The sequence below is a fragment of the Motacilla alba genome, chromosome 5 (genome assembly GCF_015832195.1).
Source record: "Motacilla alba alba isolate MOTALB_02 chromosome 5, Motacilla_alba_V1.0_pri, whole genome shotgun sequence".
Classification (NCBI taxonomy): Eukaryota; Metazoa; Chordata; class Aves; order Passeriformes; family Motacillidae; genus Motacilla; species Motacilla alba.
This window is the reverse complement of record NC_052020.1, coordinates 53709914-53736919: the sequence shown is the minus strand read 5'-3', so window position 1 is coordinate 53736919 and position 27006 is coordinate 53709914. Positions and strand designations below refer to the sequence as shown.

Sequence of the window (27006 nt, the reverse complement as noted above, 5' to 3'; positions counted from 1 at the left end):
GCACCTCAACTGTGGTAAGATTACAATGAGCATTTTTCACTATTGCTAACTATACATTTGAGCTGTGTGGGTCAGCGTGGTGACTCAGCAATCAAAGTTACTTCATCCTGCTGCAGAGGACTGCAGTTTGGTTTCCAGCACCACATTTAGGATTTCCAGGGGGAGCAGGAGATGAGTCAGGGATTTAGAGCAACCTTGCATTACTTAACTAGTGCTTGTGGCTTGATCAATGGCACTGGGAAGGCTCTGCTGTAGGGAACCCCTGCAACAGTGTCGCAGTGTGCTCACTGCTACAGAGCGCTGTGGAGGCTGCCAGTGCGCTCAGAAACAAGGGGGGAAATAGAGAAGACAAAAAAGATACATACTGTGAGCGAATAATGTGAAAAATTACTGTAGCATCACATGGCAGGTATTATTTACTTTATTGTGAGTGAACTGATGCATACTGTATCACATCTGCGATGCAGGCAGACACAAAACTTCATATGGCATGGCTAAATAAATACTGCTATTGTATAGGTACAGCCAATCCCTGGTATACTGGAATGTACACAAACCCCACAACATTCCTTAGAGCAGGAGTCTGTCCTCGCTGGTCAGCTGCAGCATCGGGCAGGTAATTAACAAATGCCTGGATAAAATGAGCAAGGTCTTGTTTATCAATCAACATCCTATTAATTAGCTCACATGCCAATTTAAATTGAAGTGATTTGTATTAATAATGGTCGTCTGTGCAAGTTGTGTGGCTTACCTGCAGGAATCTGTCCTTGCTCCTGGGCTTAAATTTTGGCAAATATTCCAGCCTAGAAAATACCTTCACAATTTCAGAACACTGATTTTTGAGAGCTAAACAGCTGTGTAACTGATAGCTATTTATTAATAGAACCTTTACATGGGAAATCATCACCTGATAACTACATCTGAAGTGAAAACAGAATAACAGTGTTATGTAAGAAACTCTCAGGCTGAAACCATGTCATAAAAAAGCTCCAATGACACACATAAGGGGGTAACATTATTTGCAAATTATAATAATGGCTTTCCACATCTGTTCTCATGAAGAGGGAAAGCTGTGTGGCTGCTGGTATTTTATTTAAATTTGGAACCATCCCATATTGCTTTACATTTTGCAAAAAAACCACAAAACTATTACTCTTCTTCATTTTACGAAGATTTCTCTTCGTAAAGAGAAATCTTATTTTGTTAAAGGCAGTGCTGTAGCTCAGGTTACTTGGGGGTTGTCATCATCCCAAGATCGGGTCAAGCCTCTTCTGGAACTGAATTATCCCAGGTGTGCTTTCAATTTAAAAATGACTCTGTGAGGACAAATATTAGGACAATCACAGCTGCTTCTGTGCTACTGCACGTGATTGTTATTTTATCATTTACAGACTTGTCAGAGCTCCCTGGTGTTGTGTGCTATCCTCACACTTCACAAGAGGCAATGCCTGCCCCAAGGAACTTAAAATCAAAAACCGCAGAATGGGCTGGGAGAAGGGAATTAATCAATGATTGACTTTCTCTGCATTAAATACAGGAGTATCTGAGGCATGGAGATTCAATGACTTGGCTAGGTTATGCAGAGAGTCTATAAAAGAACTGGGAATTGAAAGTAGCCCTCTTCCATCTAAATCCAGACATGTTGAGTCATCAGTCAATAACAAGACTGATTTCCATGGCAGTGGTGTTTGGAGGCTTTAATCAGGTTTCATGTCCTATTATGCTGGGTACTGTGTAAATATAGAATAACAGATACTCTCTGCCAGCATGTCCTTAAACAGATCCCTGCTGATTTCAGTGGAACTCTACACGTCCAGAAGGATACCCTGGGGTAGATCTGATTTTCTAAATAGGGATGAGGCACAGTAGGTGGGAGTAAAACCTGCAGGATTTATGGGGAACATACCATTATAGGTAATGGGCAGCAACTTCTTTGGTCCCTTGTTTTATTTTGGAGAAGGTTAAATGAACAAGGGAAAATCATAAACTTTTTAAGTGATAGTCTGGTACCTATACGCTTTAAAGTATCTCAGGAGTGGTGTTTTACTGAAATGTAAAATTCTTCTGCCCAAGTATAAATCAAAAACACTTAAAACAACTTTGGCAAAGCTCTTCTCCAGTTTTGGACACAGTCTTTAGCAAAGAGCAACCTCTTTTCTAGCTGAAAAGGTGGGACTGTGAAAGGTAGATGGAAAATAAAGATGCTATAATGGGAGACTGTGAGCATGTTTGGAGGACATCTGCTAAGATGTTATCAGTGGCAAAGAAGCCCGGCCCATTCGGTGACATCATCCCCTACAACTGCCAGCCTGTCCTGGCAGGCTCCGCGGCTGCAGCGGGAACGCTGTGCGAGAGCCAGGCTGGATGCGGCAGAGGAACACAGTGGGCTTCATTCCCTCTGGGCTGCCAGGGAATAAATGGCTGAGGAGCAGTCGCTGCTCCAGCTGAATGCAGATGACAAGGCTGAGGGCAGTGAAGACCACAAGGCCAGTCAGCAGATTGATTTCTTTCACGGTTGCCTTTGTTGTTTTAAAAGTTAGCGTGTTAGATGAGCACCAAGAAGCTCCTGCAGAGATGGTGCTCAGCACTGGGCATGGACATGTGGAGAGGTGGGTTCTGTCCCACGCAGCCCTGGGGGAATAGCCCTGTCCTGACTTACACGGGCTCCTCCTGGATCCAGCTAATGAGCCCTTCTGCTCAAGGCCGGGATGGGAAGCTGAGCAGACAGGCAACGTCCAAGAAAACTGATGCTACGTGCCAAGTATGCTGAGGGGTGGGGTGGACAACCAAACAGGCACTTGTTACATCAGCGTGTGTGCAGGGGTTTTGACCCTGAATTTTGCAGTGCTTGTGTCTGATTATTGCTCCTAATATCTTCTTAAACTTCTCTCTAATATCTACTTAACTTCTGGTTTCAATGCCTTACTCTCTACTAGCGTGCTTGAATCAGGACTGTGTTGTTGAGGCAGACCTCCAGGTCACATTGATTTATTGCTGTTAGGCTTGTGTCACAGACCAGTCTGGGAGTGCATGAACTGAGTGCCCTTCCAGTGAACCTAAAGCAGTGTGATCCTGCAGAGCAGTTCACATGAACTCTGGCCATCAGAGTTATCTGGGATAAAACTCTGACCTAATCAGATATATGGATCCCAGATCCCAGATACTACTGGGTATATAGTCCATGAGACCCCAATAAAACTAACCTGAAGCACCCCCACTTCCCTAAAACACCTTTGGTTTGGAGATGGGGTCCTCAACATCCACAGAATCACTCCAGAAAACCACTCCTCCAGGGCCACTACTGCTCACACACACCAAGTGCATTGCAGCTTGTTGCTCTCAGGGAACTTCAGGCTGAGAGCAGAGGAAGAGGGTTTGGGCTTGGAGAGGAGCCCAGCCCCCTCAGAGCAGGATGGGCATAACTCTGGCCTCAGAGCACAGCAGCCACAAGCCTATCTGTAGGCACAGCTAACAAAACCAGTACAGAAGTAGCCAAAGGCTAGAAAAAGCACTCAAAAGTTTCGTGACAATAAGTCATCTCACAGAAAAGGAGAACTCAGTGATTTCACTGAAGGCAAGTGGTAGCATAAGCTTAGGCATCAAAGAAACACAGCAGAAAGATGCTCAAACAAATAAGCAAACAAAAAATGTATAATATATAAATTATTACTGCACCTTTCACAGGACTGCTTCTTGTATTACAAATAAAGCAGAATCTGAATATAGATGAATATAGATATGAATATAGATCAGTAAGCACAATTTTGTGGCTGCAGTAGCCAGAGTGTCAGACTAGAATGATGCTGAAACAGTCACTTCTCCCCTTAATTTTCCAAACTATATAATTTTGAGCAGGTGATTCAAAGCATAGCAGATTGTTATGTGCATGCAGATACCATTAAAAACACACTGAAGAAATTACAAGCAATCTCCTCTCTTCTAGCATTATTATGAAAATGATAAAAACACTTGCTAGTCCCCTGGGTAAATGTCATAGGTATATACATTTTAAAGGATATGGGAAGCCCCTGTCACCATAAAGCTTAAAAATTTGATTGCAACTCTTGCTCTTTAGGAAACTGCAAATGTCATGAGGAAGACAGAGCTGCTCTGTGCTGGCTCTCACCTGGAGATCCATGTGGCCAGAACCAGTGCTCCAAGAACCCACTGCTGTGCCTGTGCCCTCATCCAGCAGAGTGGCTGCTGCTCCTTTCACAGAGATCTGTATGTGGGGATCTGCAGAGGTAATCAAACACTGAAACAGCCCCCAGGTTAATATGCCCACACTGTGCTTAGCTCTGTAATTTTAGGTGAAGAACCTAATCAGCACTGGGTGTGTGAGGGCTGGGGATGCAACAGGAACCTGAAAGTTTTTACTTTGCTTTTAGTATGTGTCTGTAATGTCAGTATTTCAGTCTCAGAGGATTTGCCTATCTGACTATAGTTAAGATCGTGATGTTGTCTCACATAGATCATTGGAGTTTAGCTTTTTTTGGGTATCTTTCCTGATCTAAGAATTCATGACAAGTCACTTTATAAGGATGGGGGAAAAGCAGTGGTTTGAAGCAGACTTCAGTCCCTTCACATCAAAGCCCAAGTCTTCTGATGTGCCTGCAGTGCCTAACGGTGCCTAGTCCAGACTGAGACTTGTGGTTATTATTGTAACAACAAAAGTGACTGCAGTGGGGTATGGCACACAACTGAATATTTGCTATTTTTGTATGTTTTATTTAGTGCATTTTCTATGCAAACCCATTGGGTTCCTGTTTATGTATCAAACTCCCCGCAGCATGTTTGCCCCGTGTCATGGCTATCATTATTCCTGGCAAAGAGACTGTACTGCTCTCACTTTGGAGTTAACAGCATTGACACCCCACCATCCTAGGGCTGTCTAGCTTTAGCATCCCAGGAACAGAAGCAGCAAACCAAAGCTAGGTCTCCTGTCCAGCCTGTTCCAGGACTTCCAGCAGGCCAGGAGGAAGAGCAGCAAGGCCTCATTCAGTGCTGTTCTCCAGCAACCTTACCAGCTGAGCTGACAGCAGTTTTGTAGGAAATTCATTGGAGAATTTCAGATGAACTCATACATCTATTTAGTCTCAAGATGAATTTCTAAAAAGCAAATGCACAATGTTTCAGCATGACTAGATTTATTATTTTTTTTCCTGAGAGCCTGCTATTGTTTTGCTATTGAGAAATATACCTTCAAACATTGGATTAGTTCAGTTTTAGAAGCACAACTATGTTTATTATATTTGGCACTGTGAAAAGCACTTCTAATTTCTATTTTTATTGAGCTAGATTTTTCTCTGAGACCAAAACTGAGTTGTTGTTTAAAAGGTAATAACGCCTAGACTGAGATACCAGCTCTGTAATTCTAATAAGATATCATATAGTATTTTCCTCTGAGTATGTCTGAGTATGGCCCACCTTTTAAAAAGAGCAACAAATTCATTGTTGGCCCACAGAGGGGCTGTCATTACTTGAATCATGGAACAGAGCTTGTTCTCCTGGGGGTTAAATCAGTAATTCCACTTCATCTCACCATGCTAATCTTTCTTCTTATGCCTGACTGGATAATTTTACCCAAAGCTTCATGATTAAAAGATTTAGAAATAACTTTTAAAAGTGATGCTGAATTAATTGTTACCTATTTATGAGTTAAAAACGGATGGGAACAGCAGAGCCTGCTCTTCTGGTGTGGTATCAATGCACTGTCTGGAAATCATCCATTCTTTGCCACTAACTCCTACATTCAGTATTTTCGGGTAATGTAATACCAAGGCTCAGTTGATGCACCTTATCCTGAAGCACTTAATAAACTAGAGTTAACAGATGTGAAATCTGAGGAAGCGCTCAGGGAAATCTAGGGACTTCCCTGAAAATTAGGGTTTATAGACTATAATCCCACTGATGATAGCTGAGTGATAAAACCCACATTGTTTGTATTTATAACAATTCTTGAGTGATTTCATTGTTCTCAAAAAAAAAAAAAAGCTGCTTTTGTTCATTGTTGATACAAAGTCACTCTTGTTGTTGCAGACCAGGCACTTCCTAGTTTACCTGGGTATTTTTATCCACAGTACTTTGCTGTGTTTGAGAGATAAGCCCTTACTCCAGACTCTGAATCACACTTCCCCCTCAGATTTGGGGAATGTCAGATCCAGATCAGGATCCAAACTTTCTAGTTTGGGCCTGTCTTTCATCATGGTAAATCAACAGTCGGCAAATCTAAACAATATGTTCATGTTGAAATCTGGAGGGTTTTTTTTTTTTTAATTGTACTTCCTTTCTAGCAAACAACGGACGTTTATTTTCTTCTCTTCAGGACAGAAAACTGTTTACTCTATGATCTTATTTTTTAAACTGCTGCTTCATTTGCAGGGGGAAGTCCTAATGACCTTGCTCACCATGCAGCCTGGGAGCTTATCAATCAGGAGAGGGTTTGTCAGGAAGGTGAGAAAGCTCTCCTGAAATCAGATCTATTACCAGAGATCCCCCTGCCCCCACTGTCTCACGGCCAGTGAACTCCTGTACTTACATGCGCTCTTTACTTCTAGATGTAACTACAGCCTGAAGGCTCAAAATTAGTTGATAAATTAATTTTGTCCTTGTTTTTGTTAAGTAAAATACATGTCCTCTGAGCTGCCTGCAAGCTTTGCACACTGAAGATGAATTTAATTTTAAATACATCTTTAAGGACTACCTACATTTTAATACACACTAAGTATTTTTTAAGTAATGCATGGTAGGTCCAAATGTGATCACAAACCCAGATTTTTCCTTTCCATTACCTTTACATCTTAGAGAGTTCCCACAGCCATTCCATTCTGCTCTGGGTAACTGGGCCAGTACCACAGGGTGCCTGCTTACTCTGCTGAAATGCCTGAATGGTACATTTTCAAAACTATGCTGAAATATGCCCCAGTAAACCTAAAGGTGAAGCACAGAAAATCCCACACTGATGTAGCTGCTCTGCCAGCAGGAACTGCTTTGTATGTTGGTGGGAAAGGAGGCATTACTCTTTTTTCACCCTCCATGAAGAAAAGTGAAACATTTCTCCTCTGCCTCATCGTTGGCTCCTCTAGCACACCAGTGCACCCAAAATCCAGGAATCCATTTGATGCTCGGGAACCCTGATGACAGATACGATCAGTCAGGCCTAGCTGATCAAAACAGAAGTAGAAAGGGAATTTCAGTAAATGTTTACAATCATCAAAATGATGTAGTAAAAAAGCATCTTATTATATCCAATAGGTTTGTAAAGGCAGAGCTGTATTCCCCAGCTTTATGCACTTTTATGTTGCCAACAGTGCAAAGCTGTGGGAAGATGTGCTGTTTCCTAAATTCCAGCCAGCTTCCGATTGCAGAAATGTGATCATCAGTGATCGTATGTTTCTGAAGAAATCCAATCAGTTCTTACAACCCAGTTAACGTTTATGGCACTGTCAATTTGAGAATAAGCGAGATCTCTTAATGACCGAAGACAAATTTTGATAGTGGGAGGACGGAGAAACGTTAATCTGTCATTGGTGTTTCCACAACATTGTTTTTTGGAGCAGAATGGCTCTCAAAAACCTTACCAAAAATATTGTCATGCTGTAAGCAATAGTTGAAAAAATTTGTCATGTTTTGAGCCATTCCTACTGTGAAAGCAGGGTGGCCTCGAGTGCAACATCCAGAATCACTACCCCAGACCCTCCATGGGCAATTCCTTAATTCAGCTGGTCCAATATGGAAAGGGATATTGGAGCATCCTCCAATATACTGCAATATTTTGTTAGTTAGTTATCTGGTATTTTATGAGAGTGTAAGGGAAAACTCTGAGGGCAGAGAAGCAGAAATGGCACCCCATGCTTTTGGGGGAAGCCTGCTGGAAGCACCCCAAGAGGTTTTAAAGGAGCCTGGCCCTTCCTAGAGTCTGAAATGCTGGGGCTGCCTGAGCCTCTCACCTGTGTGGGGCAGGGTCCCTCTTTTTTGGGGTTGCCCTTTGTCCAGAGAAGTGCACTAATCTGGTGAAGGGGCTGGAGAACAAGTCTTACAAAGAACAGGAGCTGAGGGTGTTTAGCCTGGAAAAAAGAGGCTCAAGGGGATCTTACGATTCTCTAGAACTCCCTGACAGGAGGGTGTAGCCAGGTGGAGCTCGGTCTCTCTTCCCAGGCAATCAGTGACAGAACCAGAGAACATAGTCTAATGCTGCACCGAGAAAGGTTTAGGTTGGACATTAGCAAGAATTCGTCACATGAAGGGTGTTTTGACATGGAATGGGCTGCCCATTTCAACGGGAGGTGGTGGAGTCACTATCCCTGGAGGTACTTAAGGAACGACTGGATGTGGCACTTGGTGCCGTGATCTAGTTGACATGGTGGTGTTCCGTCATAGGTTGGACTCGATGACCTGTCTTTTCCAACCTAATTGATTCTGTGATTCTGTGAAATTGTCCATGCTCCAGGCAGCTGGTTCACAGGCCGAGTTAGGACAGGCCACATGCCTCTGCTCCCGGGGCACAGCCTCCCCAGCGCTCTGCTCCGGGGCCGGGCCGGTGCCAGGGGAAGGGGGAACACCGGGCCGCCCGGGGCCAGGAAACGCCGCCCCCGGGGCCTGGGGCCGGGCCGGCGGGTGGGCGGAGGGGGCCGGGCTGGCGGGCGCTGCTCCGCCGCGCTGTGGGAGCTCGGAGGGCGGCGAGGCCACGAACCCCGTCCGGGGAGCGGCGCGGAGCGGAGCGGGGCGGCCCCTCGGCACGGGCGGGAAGCGGCGGCGGGACCCGGCGGCCGCTCCGCGGAGGGTGTGAGCGAGCGCCGCGGAGACGCGTGCGGGACGAGCCCGGCGCGGGCGGCGGGAGCGCGGCCCGGGGGTGCGGGGGGAGGCGGCGGCGGCGGAGCGAGGCGAGGCGAGGGGCGGCCTCGCAGGGCGGAGCGGCGGGGAAGGCGAGCCGGCAGCCAGAGCGGGTGTGCGAGCCCCACGGGCCGAGCGCCTACGAGAGGGGGAGGAGGAGCCGCCCCGCCGCCCGGGGATGGTGAGGAGGAGGCGGCGGCTGCCGGGAGCCCAGTGAGGCCTTCGCTCGGCGCCCGCCGCAGAGCCCGCCCGCCTCGCCGGCCGCCCCCTTCCCCCGCTCGCTCGCTGGCTCGCTCCCCCCTTCCCTCCCCTTCCCCTGACTCCCTCCCCGGCTCCCTTCCCCTGCCGCCGCCGCCGCCTCCTCCCCGGGCTCCAGCCATGTAAGTGACCCGCTCCCCGGCTGGGAAGGGCTGGGGGAAGGAAGCGCCGGGGCCGGGGCCTGCTCGGCGCGGCCGCATTGTGCGGGGCCGGGAGGGAAGGGAAGGGCCGGGAAAGGGGGCGGCCGCTCTCCCTTCGCCTTCCCCGGGCGTGGGCTGCCCCGCCGGCCCCTGGGCACGGCCAGGCGGGGTGGGGGGCGAGGAGGCCCGGGCTGCAGGCGGCCCCGGCCGGTCGGTCCGTCCTGCCGGCGGGCCCGGAGCGGACAGGAAGCTGTTGGCTCCCCGGGGATGCGGTGGGTGAGAGGGCGGCGGGGCGGGGGTCTCCCCTCGGGCCTGCCCCCGCCCTGGCCCCTGAGCGAGCATCCCCCGGGAAAACGGCGGTGGGGGCGGCTGGGGGGTGGCTTGCGATATTTCTGAAACAGCGGCGAGCAAAGTAGCCGAGGGCCCCCCATTTTCCCACCTCCCCCGCCCCCATTTTCTCCCCTTGTCTTCTGCGGCCGCGTTGTTCAGCCCAGCTCCGCTTTGCGGACCACTGAGTGTTTGCCGACGGGGGTGTGATTCCCTCCGTGGGCATTTCGCGTGTGTAGGTGGCTGTGCAGCGCTTGTGGACGTGATTATTTTTCTTTCTTTTTCTTTTTTTTTTTTTTTCTTTTTTTTTTCTTTTTTTGCAGTCGTGTTTTGCAGAGGTGTAGGGAGCTGTCTGCAGAATCCCCCCCGCCCCCCCCCCCCCCAGGTGAAGCAGTTGCCGAAATGTTCTTAGAGACTTGTAGGACTTGTGTCTGTTTCTTCGTAAAACGCATAATCAAGCATATGAACGTTCTGGTACTTTCAATTTATTTTACTGACAGGACGCTACTGATGCAGATACAGCTTGCACCTTATTGGTGGTGTGTGCCCCCCCCCCGGCCACCCCTGTGGGAAATATTTAACTGTTTTGCTTTGTTTTCCTACCACCTCTATCATGTAAGAAGCAAATCCATGATTTTTTCTTGTTTGTTTTATTTATAGCATAGGAGGGATGCACATTTCAAAATACAGTTATAAAAGGGAGTTACTGGCACTTAATGCTGAAGAGTGTTTGTTTGCAGGTAAATAAATTTGACATACTGCATGACTAGTAATTACTTTCATGTAGTAGTTAGTTTCATGGTGACAGCCACAACATTTGTCTGAGTTAGCAGATTTAAAGACACTGGGAACTACCTTTGATTTTTTTTTAAATAGTAGGGTTTGTGTTGTGTATGGTGTTTATAGACCTGGTTTTGGTGTGCAGCAGCAGTAAATGAAATTTAAGAATCGATCCAGTGTCCATAAGTCACTTTCAGCTGCAGTATTCACTTACAGTCTTATAAAAATGTTATGTAAGTGATTACATTAACAATTAAATAGTTTCACAACTGTCTTGATTTCTTTGGGGACTGAATAAAACTTCAGTTACAAATACTTAAAAATGGAATTTGATTAAATATATCTCAGGTTGGTAGCAAAGTTCCGAGCAGCACAGTTCTTAAATTATATGAGCATAAACTGTAAAAAGACTTGTCCTTGTTTGGGAACATAAAGAAGATTTTGTTTGGGCTGCAGAGGGGCTTATGAAGAAGCCACTTTTCTGCCATCACTCAGTTTTGAAATAGATAGCTTAGTTTGTCCTATCAAACTGTTGTTGTGTTTGCGGCCTGGACAGTTGGATGTCGTAACTGTGGCCCCTCACCTGAACAGCATTAACCTCCTGTCTATTGATCAGAGGCAGGAGAGCACAAATATTTCAAATTACAGTTTTGTAAACCTAGATTAGGCTAATAGATTTGAAAAAAAAAAAAAAAGCAAAAAACAAACAAGTGGAGATGTGGCTGTAGAGATTTTTGTTTTCCAGTTACCATTTTCCCCATAACTTAGTATCTGAGAATCCTTTGTGAACCTTGTGCTCTGCTGCACTTGCTGCCATGAAATTCCAGTATAGATGTGGTGTCATTGGACACACAGAGCACATAGTAGCAAATACTGGTGGCCACACCTAAGTCCTGGCCCACAATGCCTTTTTGTAAGGGAAGCTAAGATGGTGGCACAACCTGGTCCTTCTAAGCTTCCTTGAAAGCTGTCTGCCCAGATTTGGTAACTGGGTCATGGTGCGAAGCTGCTGCAGGCTCAGAGGGCCTTGAGCACATTGGAATCACTGCTGCTCACATGAAACAGCCAGGGCAGGATTTGCGTAAGGCAGGAGATGTACTTCACTGGTCAAAGCCTGGTGGGAACATCTATCTGTATGCTCCACTTGAAATGTTGGCTGGAGCCCAACTTTGTTGTGTCTCTGCTGTTTTGGTGCAGTTGGCTGTCAGCTGGGAGCTCGCACTGGGAAGAGAGTGTAGGTTGCTCGTGGCATCCCATGTAACGGGCCTGAACACACCTCCCTGGCCCAGTCCAGCTCCCGTGTACCTCATCTGCTCTCATGACAGTGTCATGTGGCCACAATAGGCAAACTTGGGCAGCTGGATCCTGTTTGGCCTGGTCCTGCTGCTGTGCATTATGAGAACGTGTAAGGATGTGCGCGTTTTGAGCTCAGACTGTCCTGGGAGAATCAGGACTGTGCCACACCAGGGCAGTGGCCATGGGTAGCTGGTGGTGTGACGGGGCAAAGTGTTAGCCCAGGGGAATGCTTTTTTGTAATCTGCTTCCTGATCTGGGCTAACGAGCGCAGCCCAGACACAGTCTGACGTGCCAGGATTGAGGCTGGTGGGTCAGTCTCCCTTTAGTCCCTTGCTTACTCTCCCTCATGAAGATGAGGTGATTACCCTAGGTGCTCCTGCATCCCATAAGCTTAAGCTTCAGCTTAATGGAAGACTTCCTTTTCTTCCTGATCTGCTCTAGGGTGTGAGTGGAAACAAATATAAAACTTTGCATTGAAAAGAGGACAGAAAGTACAGATAAATGTTTCTACTTTCTTAGAGAAAAAAGAAGGTGAGGACAATGTATAGACGAGAACGAGAGAAAGAGCTTTAACACGACTCTCCCAAATACGGAAAAGGTGGTTCTGCTCCACCTTCTGTTGGATGCTTGGTTTGACTGACTCCTTAAAGCAGGTTTCATTGCTGCAGTGCCTACGGAAGTGAGTTATCTCATTATTTATGAAGAACTTAATAACCTTTAAGGCATTAATACGTACGCAAAACCGGTGTCACCATGACACAATGCTGATGTCATGCCGTTCATGATTTACAGCACTTCAGCTGTGTGAGGACTGTTGCAGTGTTAAAAGAAGTATTACAGAAATGCATATTGAAAAACAAGCAAAGAGAAGACTAAGAGAAAGACCAAATTGTTTAGCTTTTGACACTATTCAGTCCTATGCAGACACAGACTGGAGCAGCCAGGTCATACTTACCTCAGATGCCCTCTCTTCACTGGGAACCATTCCTAGATGGCCATAAATGAGTACTGTAATCATTCCTTTTCTTTTTTTTTTCTTTTTTCCCTCTAAGGATTTTATAGAAAAGGAACTTTTTCTGGTTTACACATCTTCAGTAGTACATTGACCTATAGTTAACTTGCTCTTCTGTTCCGAGAAATCACTCTTGCTTGCTGCCACCATCTTCAGTAATGTTTCTTACTAAAATAGATGTATTAGGCACAGCTTGAATGTGTGTTTTAAAATACAGCAGATAGAGCAGGTTTGCTGGTGCTGGAGCTGTGCCTATGGACATCTTGTTAGACAGTGAGAAGGGATCCCCAGCTCTTCACATTGCAAATTAAAAATAGCTTAAGTTTCTCCTTGTGAAGTAAGTGCTCCGACATGGCTGACTGAAGGACTGAGGTGGGACTCATGATGCAGGTTGGTGTCAGGAAGTGTTTAATGTTTTTCCACTTTGTTGTGCCGTGGCTTCTTTACAAAACTCTCCACTCCCTTCACCACCCCTCTCCCCTGAAAGGAGTAGGCAGGTAAAGACACATCCCTGAGAGCACAGCTTCAGTAGCTAGTGGGAAATGTTTCTTGGGTAGAAATGGTAGGGAAAAGGCAGTCCAAGCTGCTTGGACACCACAGAGTAGAAAAAATAGTCCCTTGGAACTTTGTATTTCTTTGTTGATCTGCCTTTTTTGGCTCTGTTTTCATTCAAATTTGGATTATTAAATGACAGTTTAGCTGATGACAAGCAGGAAGCGGCCAGGTTGTAATCCTGACAAGTGTTAACGCAGGAAAACCTGGACTAAGTTAGCTGCAGATTGGAGAACTCTGGTCCTTCTTGCTTTTTTATGTTTTTAGTAATAGTATTGCCCTTTCTACAGCCTAGTTTGTCTTCTGGCTTCCATTTTTATGTATGGTTGTTGGAAAGGGTATTGGTTGCTCGGTGCCTCTGAATGGTTGAATTCAGGATGCAGAGGTAGGATTGCACAGTCCCTGCACCCTGTATGACACAAAGTTAGAAGCGTTAACTTTCACACCTGGGTGCTGCATTTCCATACTCAAGCTGTGATAATCTTGGGGGTTTTGTTCAACACTTTGCAAATTGCTCAAGCCTCTAAGTGAGGTCTAGTCTCCTCTTGACATCAGCAAGCAGGTCTAGCTTGCATAGCTGTTGTGCATTGTGCATGGCCATTTTGAAAGGAAAAAGTTGCTGTGTTTGTCAGGTTCTATCCTAATTGCTCTGGAGCTCAAGGAGTTTGTTCCAAGGTATCTCTGGCAGCTGTGGATACTGGTCTCTATTCTGCAGCATACAGTGTTCTCATATTTATTTATGAAATTAGGAATTATTACATGTCACTTGTTCCAGTGTAATTTTTTGTGTATCTTCCCTCCCTCAGGCAAACATCTGTTTCATGGAGTTGATAATTCTAACTAGTGAGATTGGCAGATTTGTAATTTGGAAAAAAAATTCAAACTCACCTTGTTTCTGGGGAGAACTTCAACATAAACTGTTAACTGGAAAAGCTGAGGAACAGTAACAAACAGTGTAGGTTTGTAGGCAGAGTGTCAGGCGAGTGACCTTCTTTCTCCATCCATTTCTGCTGGCAGTGATGGAACTCGTTCAAATTCGAGCTTTGTGCTTTGAGCGCTGCCTGTTTCAGATCTCTCGGATGTAGTGCAAAGCCCTCTGCTCCTGCTGGGGTTTCAGTTCTAGGCTGGATTCATTTTGACCACCTGTTTTCTTCCATCCAGTGTTGTGTCTTAGTGAGTTATGGGGAATTAGTTGCTTTTTAATCTAGTTTCTGATGGATGGCTATCACCTGCATGCTCAGAGATAATTGATGCACACGTGCCAAATGCATGCAGAGATGGTATATATTTGTCAGGTGGGAATGGGATGTGTCTGTGGTAGGTGAGAGACTCCAGTAAAAGCTGGGTCTTTGGTGGCAGTCTACAAATGCTGCTGGGTTTTGTTTTATTAAACTCGTTGGCTGCTGCTGGGAATTTGTCACCAGTTAGGTTTTTTGATCACTCAAATAGTACCAAATTGAACGGCAGCATGGACACTTTGGAGCGCATAGAAGAATTAAAGAAGAACAGGGAATATTTGTACCACAAGGAGAAAAATAATCAGATTCAATTTAGAAAAATAATAAAAGTTAATGCATTTGGGAAGAGATTACATTCAGTGAGGGAGGGAAATGCACAGAATGTTTGTGTGGTAGTCAGCCACAAGCAAGGCACATTTTCAATAAGAAATGGCAATCTTGAGCTATTTAGAGAGGGATTTTGTCTCATAAAGCAGAGGGGTAAAAATCCCAAGTTGTGCTTGGGTATGTTTCATTGTGAGAAAGGCAGCAGCAAACTGCAGCACAGTTAAGGAAGAGCAATAAAAATGATCAGGGTGCTGTAAGGGCTGATTTGGGATAACAGTAAGGTACGTGAGCTTATGTGTGGTTGTTTGTATACCTCTAGGAGAGGTAGAAGTTAGAAATATCCAAGGTAGAGAAGATACTTTTTGAGGAGTCAAGGAGATCTGAGTGGGATTAAGGGGATGATGCTGAAGGTAGGAAAATCGGAAGCAGGATAGGAATATTTACTGTCAGAGGTTTATCTCTAAGACACTCTTTGTGCTGGTTAATAAACTATTATCAGGCTGTAAAGAAAGCTTCCAGGAGATGTTCTGGAAGTCTTCTTTACCACAAAACATTGAAAACTGGTTTTTGTGATATTTCAGAATTTTTATTGTTGCAAAGACCAAGGTGGTGTTGCAGAGCTGGAGGTCTACTAGGTAAGGTCTTGAATCCACATGTAATTCAAACAGCACCTGGTAGTGTTGTGAGTCTGCCCATGATCAGCTTACTCAGTGAAGAAGCAGAACTTTAGCAAGCCTGTATTTTGGCACCTCCACCTGCCAAGATAAATTCTTGTGGAGAGCTAAGCCCTTGCTTAAGATTTGTAATAATAATAGAACAGAAAAATCCCAAACCAGCAATGCAGCAATGCAAACTACTCCCTGTTGTATACGTTGTTGTACATCTGCGACGTGCTTTGAAATGATGGTGTACTCTTCTTTTGATCCCTTTAGAAATAGCTGGGAAGGAGGAAAACAGAGGAAAAACCCTCATCTCTCTTGTGGAGCCTTCTGCTGGAGTTCAAGAATTTCAGCTGAGTGATCTTTTGCCATAAACTGGTTTTCAAGAGACATTCCTGCCATTATGAATGAAGTAGCGATAGTGAAGGAAGGCTGGCTTCACAAACGAGGTAAGTGACTCTTCCCTTCTGGGCAGTGAAGTGACTCCATCCCTCTCTAATCTGGTGTTTAGCAGCATGTCCTCAAATAATCCATTATTTTCCTTTTCATCCTAGTGGGAAACAGGACATAGGGAGCGTGCCTGACTTTTTTTCAAGCTTTAGAGAATGCATGTATAAGGAGTTTTCTTGTGTGTGTGTGCGCATGTGTTCACCAAAAATTGGTGTCAACTGCTTTGAAAATGATGTTAAAGGTAGCAAGGGAAGGAGATAGTACTTAGAGTGCTAGAGGTTAAACTGTAGTAAACAATTTTGGTTTGTATGTAGGTCTGTAGCTTTCCTTTTTGTGCTAGAAGGGAGAATTAAGATGGATATTTTTGAACAGTGAAAAATATACCTGTATTTTGTGAGCAATTCTGTGCTCTTGCAGAGACTTTCTAGGAAATGTACTATTCTGTGTGTGTCTGAACTGCTCTGGGTGCCAGTGTCCTGGACAGGAAGAACAGCCTCAAGTTTCTGCACTCTGTGCATTTTGGTTTGTACCATGAACGACATTTGATTTTTATAAAAAGTCTTTCTTCTTGACAGAGTGGCAAAACATCTATCATGAAGCTTTTTACCTTCTTACGTGTTTTCTTCCCAAAACAGTGGGTTTGGTTTTTTTTTTTTTTGGGAGGTGTTCATTTTCAAGTACCACAGCATTGATCCTATAGGGTATTACCTGTTTCTTTGTACTCTACTATTGTTTCTTGGAAAGGAGAGAGCAGTGTTAGGTACTTTCCATGATAGTGTCATTTTTTTGGACCAGAACCAGAATCTGTGTGCTCCAGCAGTAGGGAAGCTTACATGGTTCTGCAGGCTCAGGGTTTTTCTAGAGGGTTTGCAACAACTTGCCTGAAGGTGCAAAGGTATAACATAATTATTTATGGAAGAAATTTGAAATGCATTATCATAACCTTGGTAAAGGCTGGTGGTTCTTCGACAGCAATAAGAAATATCTAGCCATTCAGAAAACATGTTGATAATGTGTATTTAGGAGGGTGGAAGTGTATATTTCTAACAATTGGATATGCAGTGTAATTTAGCAGATTGATGCTTGATGTACAAATGTTTTGTTCAAGTTTTTTTAGGGGGATGTGTGGGGTTTTTTTGGTTTATTTCAGTTGGAAACACCTTTGCACTCATTAGCTTAACTAGCTCTTTCAATTATACTGTATACCCAGGCTGCTTTGTTCTGACAAAATATTTGAGAACTATTCTGTGTTTGGATTAAGTAGAAGAAAGAAACACAGAATTATACTTCCCATTCCCATTTATGAATCTAGAAACTCTGCAAATCAGAGATTTTTTTTTTTTATTTTAGTTTTAAACAGTGTTTTCAGGCTGAGGGTTTTTAATCATCTGTTGTTGCAATTCTTCCTACACGTACCTGTAATTTAAAAAAAAAATCTGTTATTTTGAGGAGCACTGCACAAAAGTCAGAAGGAGAAACATTTATTTTAAACAGTATGGAAAAGGCATTGTCAGGATGATTCAGAGGCACATGTGTCTGAAACTTTTAGACAATCATGTATTTCAGGTTTGTCTGTGTTTAGTTTTGGGAACTGAATTTTTGTTGTTTCTAGGATTACAATAAAGCTACTTTCAAGTAAGGAGACCTCTGGAGGAGGTCTTAGTAAAAGATGCCCAGATATCCTGATTTTTTTATTGTTGTTTTAAAATTGCCTTAGAGAAACAGATTATTGTCTCTGATGAATTGCTGATAATATTATGATGAGATAACATGCTGAGCACATTCCCATTTTCAAAATGTTACTCTGCATGTTCCGCATATTTGATGCTGCAAATTTGAGCCCAAACTCCTAAACTGTTAAACACACCTTGGCATTTTTTGGATGCCAGGTTTCCTAATCTTTTTAACCTGTTTCCCAATGTCCTTTTGCCCTCTTGGTATGTGCAGTGACACCTATTTCATTCCACTTCATTGACTTTGCAACTGTTAATTCGGTGTTGTTCTCATGAGGAGGTTTTTAGAAAGCAATGCTCTATTTTCTCTTCAGCCTGCTGGTGTCAGCCCTGGGAGCCTCTTGGTTTTTGTTACTGTTCAGGGATAGGTTGACAAATTCAGTTCATTTGGCTCTGTCTTTGCTGGAGAATAACTTATCCACTCTGTGTATGCATGTGTTTTGTTAAGCATCTTTTTTTTTATTTATTTAATAATCTACATTTATTACCAGACACTATCAGTTTGCTGGCTCTGCTAGATTAAGTGCTTCAACCACAGGATGTTTCCAAAACTGATGTCTGATACGGTGAGCTTCTGAAGTCAAGGCATAAACAATAATTAGTGCAGGGAGGGACTGCTAAAGGGGGGATTTCAGATATAAGAAACATATATATATGTGTGTATATACACATATATATGTATATATGTGGGTATACACATATGTGTATATACGTATATCTATATATGTGTGTGTGTGTGTATACATATATAGTACTTTAGATCATTTATAAAACCAAAGGTGGTACTGCATGTGTACTTTCAAGATCCTAGGGTTTTCTACATGCAAATATATTATGTAGTGACTGGCTAAAATCCAGATTGGGCAATGATGTTCTCTCAGCCTAACGTTCCCCATAGCTTTGGTTGGATTTGGTGTCTCTTACAGTTCCTGTCCTGAGCAGTTGAACAGCATGGCTGCGTGCAGTTAAACACTTGCCACATCTCACCCCAGCAGTGGCTTAATTTTGGTGGTTTTAATGATTTGTGTATGTATAAATTAGGCTGCAAAGTGCTCTGGAGCCCTTCTGGATGGCAGGTGTAAGTAAGCATAAAGCCATCATTAGCAGGAGCAGGTGTTTCAGCCTGGCAGGGAAGTAGCAGGGCTTTCTAGAACTGTGTAGTTGTTTTCTTCTGTCAGCATGCTTTACATTTATGTTTTTGTTTCCAAGATTAAAAATACAAATGGAGAAATGAAATTAAACTTTGCTGCCTGACCGAGAGCTCTCGGCAATTCTCTAAGTCAGTCATTGAAGGAAGCTCCACTTCCAGTAGTGCAGATGTTTGTTTGTGCAGGGGCCAGTTGTGTCCATGACATGTCTAACCTCAGCCAGGCAGAAGTAAAAGAATTCATGAATGAACTTTCCCCTCCCCATCCCTTTCTCCATTGGTAATGCTTGGTGCTGTTACTCAAATGCCAGCAAGGATTTGAGTGACTGCTCTTTGTATTCCTGTGACCTTGTGACCACTCTTTGTATACCTGCGTGGCTGGACTGTCCAGCACACAGGTGGGAGGTGTGAAGGAGCTCAGCCTTGGGGTTGGTGCATCCAGCCTGTGTGTGTACATCCAGGGTGTGCAGTCCCTGCTTGTGTGACGCTGAAGGTTTGGTTTAGTGGGGAAAGATGGGGGGAATGGCTCGATGCAGAGGTGCTATAATTGTGATTGAATATGAGGAGAGAAGGAGAAAATTATCTGCCCAAATTGCTGCTTGTTGAGCTCCGAGATTATAGGTTTTCTGTATGTATGTCATGAGGATCCTTAATTTTGGTTGTGTGTGGGGAACTTTTTGGAGAACAGAGGTGTACCCAAGTGTATTTTACTTGCTTTACTGATCCACTTTAAAGATCTCATTGGATTTCTTGCATCTTTCTGCTCTGGTCCCTGTTTATAAAGGTCCTTCTATTGTTTTCAGTCTTCATCCTGTTTTTTTTTTTTTTGGTTTTTTTTTTTTTTTTTTTAAAGTCTTTCTGCATGGCTAACAAAGAGGGGATTGTGCGTTTTGATACTCTGTCATCTCTGTCCTCCCTAGTATGTCCGGTTTTCTTATTAGGGCATAAACTTGTATGAAAAAAAGGAGTCTTTTGGAGGCAGGGAAAGAGGAGGAGGGAAAAATATACACTGACATTTGAAAAAGGAAATTGAAAAATCTCCATTTCTCAGTCTGAGAAATCTGAAGCAATTATAAGGAGCTGGAGAGACCTGTATATTCATCCATTAATATTTAGCAGGAAATACAGAGCTATTTTGTTTTTAAATAGCATATTAACACCACATAGTAATTTTAACCATGAAAACCATAACATATCCTCCAAATGCCAATTTTTATGGACTTCAGGCAGGTAGAACTATTTGACTGATGGAGTCTGTAGCTTACAAGCTGATCAAATCGAATAGAGGCCCGAAAATGAGAAATAATACATAAGATACCTACTCCACTTCTGGATATAATACCTTTTTTTTTCTTTTGGTTAAAGAATTATTTCTGTAATGAATGGAGTGATACAGACAACCTAATAAATAACAAGTGTCCCATTGTGATTTTTCTTGCTGTAGTTTCCTTGCATAAAGTGGATGCAAGATCCATATGTAAAATACAACCCAGGACTAAAATGCTGATTGTTGCTCTTTTAACTTTCCCTAGCAGAATAGCACAGATGGTGAACTTTACCTTTGTTATTTGGAGCACAGGTTCATACTTTCAGTATTCTGTTAGTGTGAATCAAAAGAGGATTTTACAAGATATGACCCGATATATTTTTAATTCAGGTAGTCTCTGGTGTTGCTGTTTTTCTTCACCTCTTCTTTCTTCTCTCTTTTCTGTTCTCGCCATGTTCCCTACCTCTTTTTCTGTATATATGTGTGTGTGTGTTTTATTTTGGGGTGTTTTTTGTTCTTACCTTGGCTTCTGTCTCTCCCTGGGATGTAGTGATGCACTGTCTTGGTGACCTGTGTAGTCAGAACCTTTGAGGTTCAGATTAGCTCAAGGTTCATCTGGCTTTCGTGGTATTTCAAAGAATGGCTGTGGCACTTGATGCAAAGGATCCTAAGAGCCATCTGAACTCTGAAGATGCCAGCTATAGAGGGCACAGCTGCTTCAGAGGAAAAGCTGGGGGGAATGGAAAGGTAAGAAGAAACAAGATAGGGGCTGAACAAAAAACAGAGTGGGGCTGAACGAAGAATGGAGTGAGGAAGTTGTGTCAGAGGGAAAGAAGCTGATGCTGTTTGTAAAGCTGAAGGGTTGGGTTTATAGGGAAATCTGTTGCTCTTCTTGTTGGAAACAAAAGATAAGCTGTGTCAGTTTGTGGTTTTCCTTGTGTGTCTCTTTTTCAACACAAGGAGCAATAGTTTTGCAATTCTAGCTCTTGGTTGCTTTCATTTTGCTTGTCCTGTTCTGGGAAAAGGGGACTGGGGAGGAACCAGGAAATTGTCAACTAATAAATCTGACCTTGGTGGTAGGCAAGATGCTAGAGACATTAAGAAAGGATGAGATCACAAAACATCTGGAGAAATATGAGCTGATAATGGCTAGTCAGCTAGACTTTTGGAGGGTAATCTCATCTGATGGAATTATTTGTGGAGAGATCATAGGAAACAGGCTGGATCCAGTGTACTGTAAAAAGTTTGCTCTGGATGACAGGGGAAGTCAGAAACTGAGAATCAGCTGGTGCAGTGTAACTTTACTGTACTTCATCTCTGAAAGAGCTGGAGCCTAGAAATGGCTCATCTTCCTTTCACAGAGCAGACTACTTGTCTTGGAGTGTTTCTGTTACTTTCCAGCAACCTTTCAGAAAACTGTTTTCCAGAACATTTTTGCATGAAACCCATTCTTTATTCTAAAGCTTCACATTTTTGAAGGGTGACATCAAAATGTTTCTTTCTTCAGTAAAAATTGCTTCCAAAAAGTCTTTATTCTAATATTTTCACAAAACACTTCCAGTTCTTTAGAGAAGTGATGCTGAGTTAGATGTGTTTTTCATTGATTGTAAACTGACTGGAACTTACTTGGAAGTGAGACTGAACACTCTCTCTTTGAATGGCAAAGAGGAAGAGCTGGGATGTTGATGCCCAGGTTATTTATGTCAGTCCTGGAAGTTTACTTTCATATTCTGTTTTATTGCACATCAGAAGCGAAACAAACTAGGTCTCAATTTTATCTCTAAAAGTGGGGTAGCATCATAGATTAATGTTACTTGTTATTAAAAGGGATTTGAGAATGAGGGATCTAGGACGTTGCAAGCCCTGTAAAGGGAGCCTGGAAATGCTTGATACAGTGGATCATGCAGAAAGTGCCATATTGGCTTTGATTTTCTTTTTCATGGTTCCTTCCTTTTCAAAAAGGGAAAGGTAGGCCTCTGGAAAAAAAATGAGCTCTCCATGTTTTCTGTTCTTTTTTTCTCTCAGTAGGCATATTGAGAAGTCATCAGGTTTGGATGTAGGAAGAAAGAAGTACTGAGTGAGTATGCTATTTTGAGGTAAAGAGAGAGCAAGAGAATAAAGCTTGCTCGTTCTTGCAGGGGTGGTTTTAGGCAAGGAGCTGTGCCATGCATTTAAAATTTGGCGCCTTGTCCTCGCTTGGAAATGTCTTCCCCTGCAGCCCCTGTGTGGGTGCCAGAAGGTTCCTTCCCTTCCAACTGGTGCTGCTGCCACTGTGTAAGCACTGTCAGTTGTGCTCCTTGTCTGTGCCTGTGGCTTCCCCTGCCCAAACTTGCTCCTGGTTATCCCTCGTAGCCTGAGATCCTGCCATCTGAAAAAGCTGTGAGGACTTTGATACTCTTAGAGCAGTACATGTCACATGTGGTGTCTCTCCTTTCATACACTTTCTGTGTCACTAATAATTGTCTTAAAAATTGGGGTGGTGGTTGGTGTCAGATTCATTTGGGAAACCGACCTTGATATCTACTGGGAGGAAAAAAAAGGATTTGCTTAATAACTCAACAATTAGTTTTAATGTATTTTAAAAGAGAGAGCATTGTAAAAACCAAATACTTGTCAGCTGTTTGGGGTTTTCCCCATTTTACATATTGGAGTTGCTGATTTACAAAGAAAAAAATTAGTTAAGCCTTATTTAAAAGTCATCTCTCATGGGGGAAGACAGAGGAGGGATTATTTTCAGATGCATTATGTTGTAGGTACAATGTGCTTCTTAAAGAGGGAACAAAAACCAGGAAACTATGTGAGGAAAGAGGAAGAAAAAGAATGGAGAAAGAAAAGCACCATATTAGGTGTGAAGTAGTGTGTTTTTGTGAGAAATATTTACTGCAGCTGAAAGGGGGAAATAATGAAGACTGACTTTGAGTGCAGTTGGTAAGCATGCTACAGACCTCTGGGGTTATTCTCCCACCTCTTCAAGTTGAGCCAAAAATGGTCAAATAACATTGTGAAATTTGTCAGTTTATTCAAAAGTGCATGGTCATATTTGAGGACAGCTGAGGTAAACAATCATCACAGACTGTGGGCAAGTCAGTTACTGTTTCCCCTGAGCCTCTTGGGTAAGTTGGGAGAGCATGTTTTGAAGTGCTTTCCAAAACCCAGGCCTTTGGTGAGCTGCATATAGTGTAGAAATACACTTTGGAGTCAGTGGTTCTGTGCATGGTGCAGTGGTATTTCTTGCTTTTAATGAGACTGAGTGCAGCATCTGAGTAATTTATGGGGCTGTCAAATCTGTCTCCTCTGCCTGGGCTTTACTAATGGTGTCCTACTGAGAACCACAGGATAAGCATGCCAGAAAAGTGGGCTTTGTGTTGGTGGTGAACCACAGCTTCACAGGAGATACCTGTTTAGGGAGGGAGCTCCAGTCTTGGAATGGTTTGGGTTGGAAGAGACCTTTGAAGATCATCTAGTCCAACCCCTGTGTCACAGGCAGGAACACCTTGCACTAACTAGACCATGTTGCTCAAAGCCCTACCCAAGCTGGCCTTGGACAGTTCTAGAGATGGGCCATCCACAGCTTCACTGGGCTGCCTGGGCCAGTGCCTCACCACCTTCAGAGTGAAGAATTTCTTTAATAAATATTATGTAGTCTAAATCTACTCTCCTGTATTTTAGAACCATAACCTGTCGCAATAGGCCCTGATAAAAAGCCTCTGTCTTTCTTAAAAGTCATCAGTATGTATAAAAAAAGTGGGCAGTAAGGTCTCTCCAGAGCATCTTCTTTTCAGGCTGAACAACCCCAAACTCTCTCAGACTGTCTCCATAGGAGAGGTCTTCAAGACAAGCATTATTTGCTGATGGAGACTCAAGAGGTTGGCCCTGGTGTGCCTTGAAGGGAACTCCAGGTGCTGATGGAGGTCAGGATGCTTACAGTAATTGCTACTAATTCTCAAATTTTAAACGCAGCCCTTATGTTTATGTTGGCTTTATAAATCAGTTCCCATCTGTAGAAGTCACAAGATTTTGAAAGTTTTGCCTGTTTTTCTTCCTGCAGCAGAGAAGCTTGCTAGTCCTCGTGACGTTGAGAAAAATTGGAAAAGATAACCTGAGTGCCTGCTTCACGATTTAGACTAAGCAGAACAAAAGGGGCTGTTTAATCAATAGTCAGAAAAAAGCTCAAAAATAGGGGATTTGAAATAATCTGTAGTGTGTGGTTTTGTCTTTCTGGCCTCCTAGCCTTAGCAGTGTTAGTACCCTGCTATTTCTGCAGTTGTGTCAGAGGGTCTGGGGATCACAGAACACATCCTGATTGCACTTCAGAAAGCAGGTAATAATCAGAAATGAATTTCTGATTATCTGCAAGATGTTTGACAGGTCTAATTGTCAATAGAAACACAGAAATGAAACTGTATTTGTACTGCTTTTTTATTTATCAAATTCCTAAAATAAGTCTTAAGATTCAAGAGAAAAAATAGTTAAAATTTTGCTGTATCTTCCCGTACAAGCCTTTGTATGTGCCATATTACAAATGACAACATATTGCTGCTTTGTGCAGAATGATGTAATTAAACTAGTGTGGAAAATATTTGCACTGAGTAGGGTTTATGCCCAGAATTACAAGACTTCACACAATTCTGTGTATTTTTGGTTTTATGCCTACATTGGAGCTTCTCAGTTGGAGTATTAGTAAATAGTTACACCCTTGAACAACCTGTTAAGCAGCTCAAAATCCATTGCCAGGCCTCTGCAGAGTGGGAATACAGCTTTTTATTTGCTGGTTGCTTTTCAGGGGCTTCCAGGCATGGATTGTCTGGACCGATGTTTTTACATGTCATACATATCCCTGCGCCTGTTTGTGGTCAATAAACCATCTATAAATAGCAATCATTTAACTAACTGAAAGGGTTTTCTTTGTAATGTAGATTTTTCTTTGTCTTGTTTTATTATTTTTAAGTTTTGGTCATGCAGTCTTTTTGCCTTCCTGTGCTTATTAAGTAGAATGAAAATTTGGGAACATCCAAGGAATAATTCAAGACTCAAATGTGTAGTTGCATAGATTCAGCTATATTACATGTTTATTATTCTACTGGAAGTTTATGCATGGAACATTCTGGAATCCAGTTGTGATTATTTGTGGTGACAATGCTGGTTGTAGGATTTGGAAGTAGTTTTCTAGGTGGACTTTGATTTCTGGGCAGAGGGTATGAGTCCTATGCCAGTATAAATTCACTGATGAAGTAATTTTATTGGAAGTGGTCTTCCTGCTGCTGGGGCAATGTATTGAGAAGACCACATTTCAGATCATCGTAGGTTCTTTTCCATAATTTTTTAAAAAAAGAAATCCTGCCTTTATACATGGTTGTTACTAAAGAAAATGTTTTATCTTCTTTAGTCATAGATTGGGTTGAGTTGGAGTGGACCTTAGAGATCATATAATTCAACCTCCCTGCCATGGACAGGGACACCTTCCACTAGATCAGGTTGCTCAAAGCCCCATCCAAACTGGTCATGAACACTTCTAGGAATGGGATATTCACAGCTTCTCTGGGCAGCTCGTTCTAGCGCCTCACCACCCTCAGCCTAAGGAATTTCTAACCTCATCTGATCTTTATCTTTTTTCTCTTGAAACCATTCTCTGTTGTCCTGTCACTGTCTGCCTGTGTAAGAAGTTACTCTCTCTTTAATCTCTCTTAAAGAATGAAATTGGTGACTTTAACACTATCTTTGGTGTTATTTTTCAAACAGTGAAAGAGAAGTATACTATTTGACCTTTTCAATTTGAAGTTTTCTTTGCATCAGGGATGGCTGTAAATCTGGTCTTCTTTTCTGATGTAGGTATTTTTTTAGTCTAGCAGGAACATTTGAAAGGTATATAACTGATGTATCTCCTGATGTAGAAGTCAAAGTTGCCTTATCACTTTCATGATAAGAAAAGCATTTATTCTAAATAAGAATTAGGTGAAAATTGCATTTTCATTTGTGGAAAACCACTGCAAACTTGCTGGCAACAACCTCCAGCTGACTTGCAGCATCTCTGTAATGCCTATTGAACACTTGTGACAGCTTGTTTCTGTTGTTTCTGCTGAAGTTTAGCCTGTAAAGTCAAGATATCTTGATCTGAGAGATGGGAAGATGGCTAAATTACATCATCATGGAAGAATAGCAGCATACTTAGCTTTAAAGCCATTCACGACTACATTGGCACCCCTTTGTTATACAGTGTAGCTGAAAACGAACTGCAGCAATAATGAACCAATCCATCTAAATCACAGCAGCTGAACAACTGACTGTTCTATCTCAAAATGCAAATGCTTTGTGCAGAATGGATTTAATTGTAAATGTTTGCTTAGTAGGGAATACGAGCCTTTTAGTTTGTGACAATAATTGTGAATACAAAGACCCACAGAATTTTAGGGTTTACATAGCTTGTCCCTGTTCTCATAACAATATTTCAAAGTCACTTTTTTAAAATGTACCATTTGGCTTCTTTCTAGCCAGTGAATAGAACTCTAAATGCCCAATCTCCAAGTGGTGTTTTGGAAACTGAAGGATAAATTTAGCTCTATGTACTTTGATCAGGCAGAATTTTCTGTTATATTTCTTTCAAATCTATGTTAGAGCTTTTATGTAGCTTCAGATAATAAGGGGGAAAATGCTGACTTTCAGAGCTTGAATTTGTTTTGCTGTGCAAAAATGCCAAGTGTAACTTAGAGTATTAAGCATTTTCTTTGAGATTCTAGTTAGGTGCCTCTCAAACAATTAAAAGGTTACTGTGAGATATTTCTTTTGTAGTCAAACTAACAAGCAAAACCCCTCTGTATTAAAATCTTCATTCTTTGTTAAATTCCTGAAGCCTGACTGCTTGAGTGCAGCTCAAGAGGGTGAATCTCTCTCACTGATTTGAATGAATTAAAATAAAAGCAGCATTGTCATTTTGGGAAAGGAAAAAGCTTACCGAGCTTAATCGAAAAAAGCAAGAAAGCAGGAATACCTG

At 42.8% G+C, this 27006-nt stretch overlaps 1 protein-coding gene across 5 annotated transcripts in view; it reads left to right on the top strand.

Moving 5' to 3' along the window:
- Window positions 1-8851: 8851 nt before the first annotated feature.
- AKT1 (AKT serine/threonine kinase 1) overlaps window positions 8852-27006 on the top strand; it is a 78869-nt gene continuing 60714 nt past the window's right edge. Inside the window, exons 1-2 of one of the 5 annotated variants that reach the window (XM_038137360.1) lie at window positions 8852-9212; window positions 15695-15870. In XM_038137360.1, coding sequence (XP_037993288.1) covers window positions 15825-15870 — 46 coding nt within the window. In that variant the 5' untranslated portion in view covers window positions 8852-9212; window positions 15695-15824. Of the gene's footprint in view, window positions 9213-9293; window positions 9503-10217; window positions 10298-15379; window positions 15398-15694; window positions 15871-19626; window positions 20766-22043; window positions 22096-27006 lie in introns of those variants that run through there. The other 4 variants (XM_038137363.1, XM_038137361.1, XM_038137362.1 and 1 more) reach the window with 4 other exon arrangements.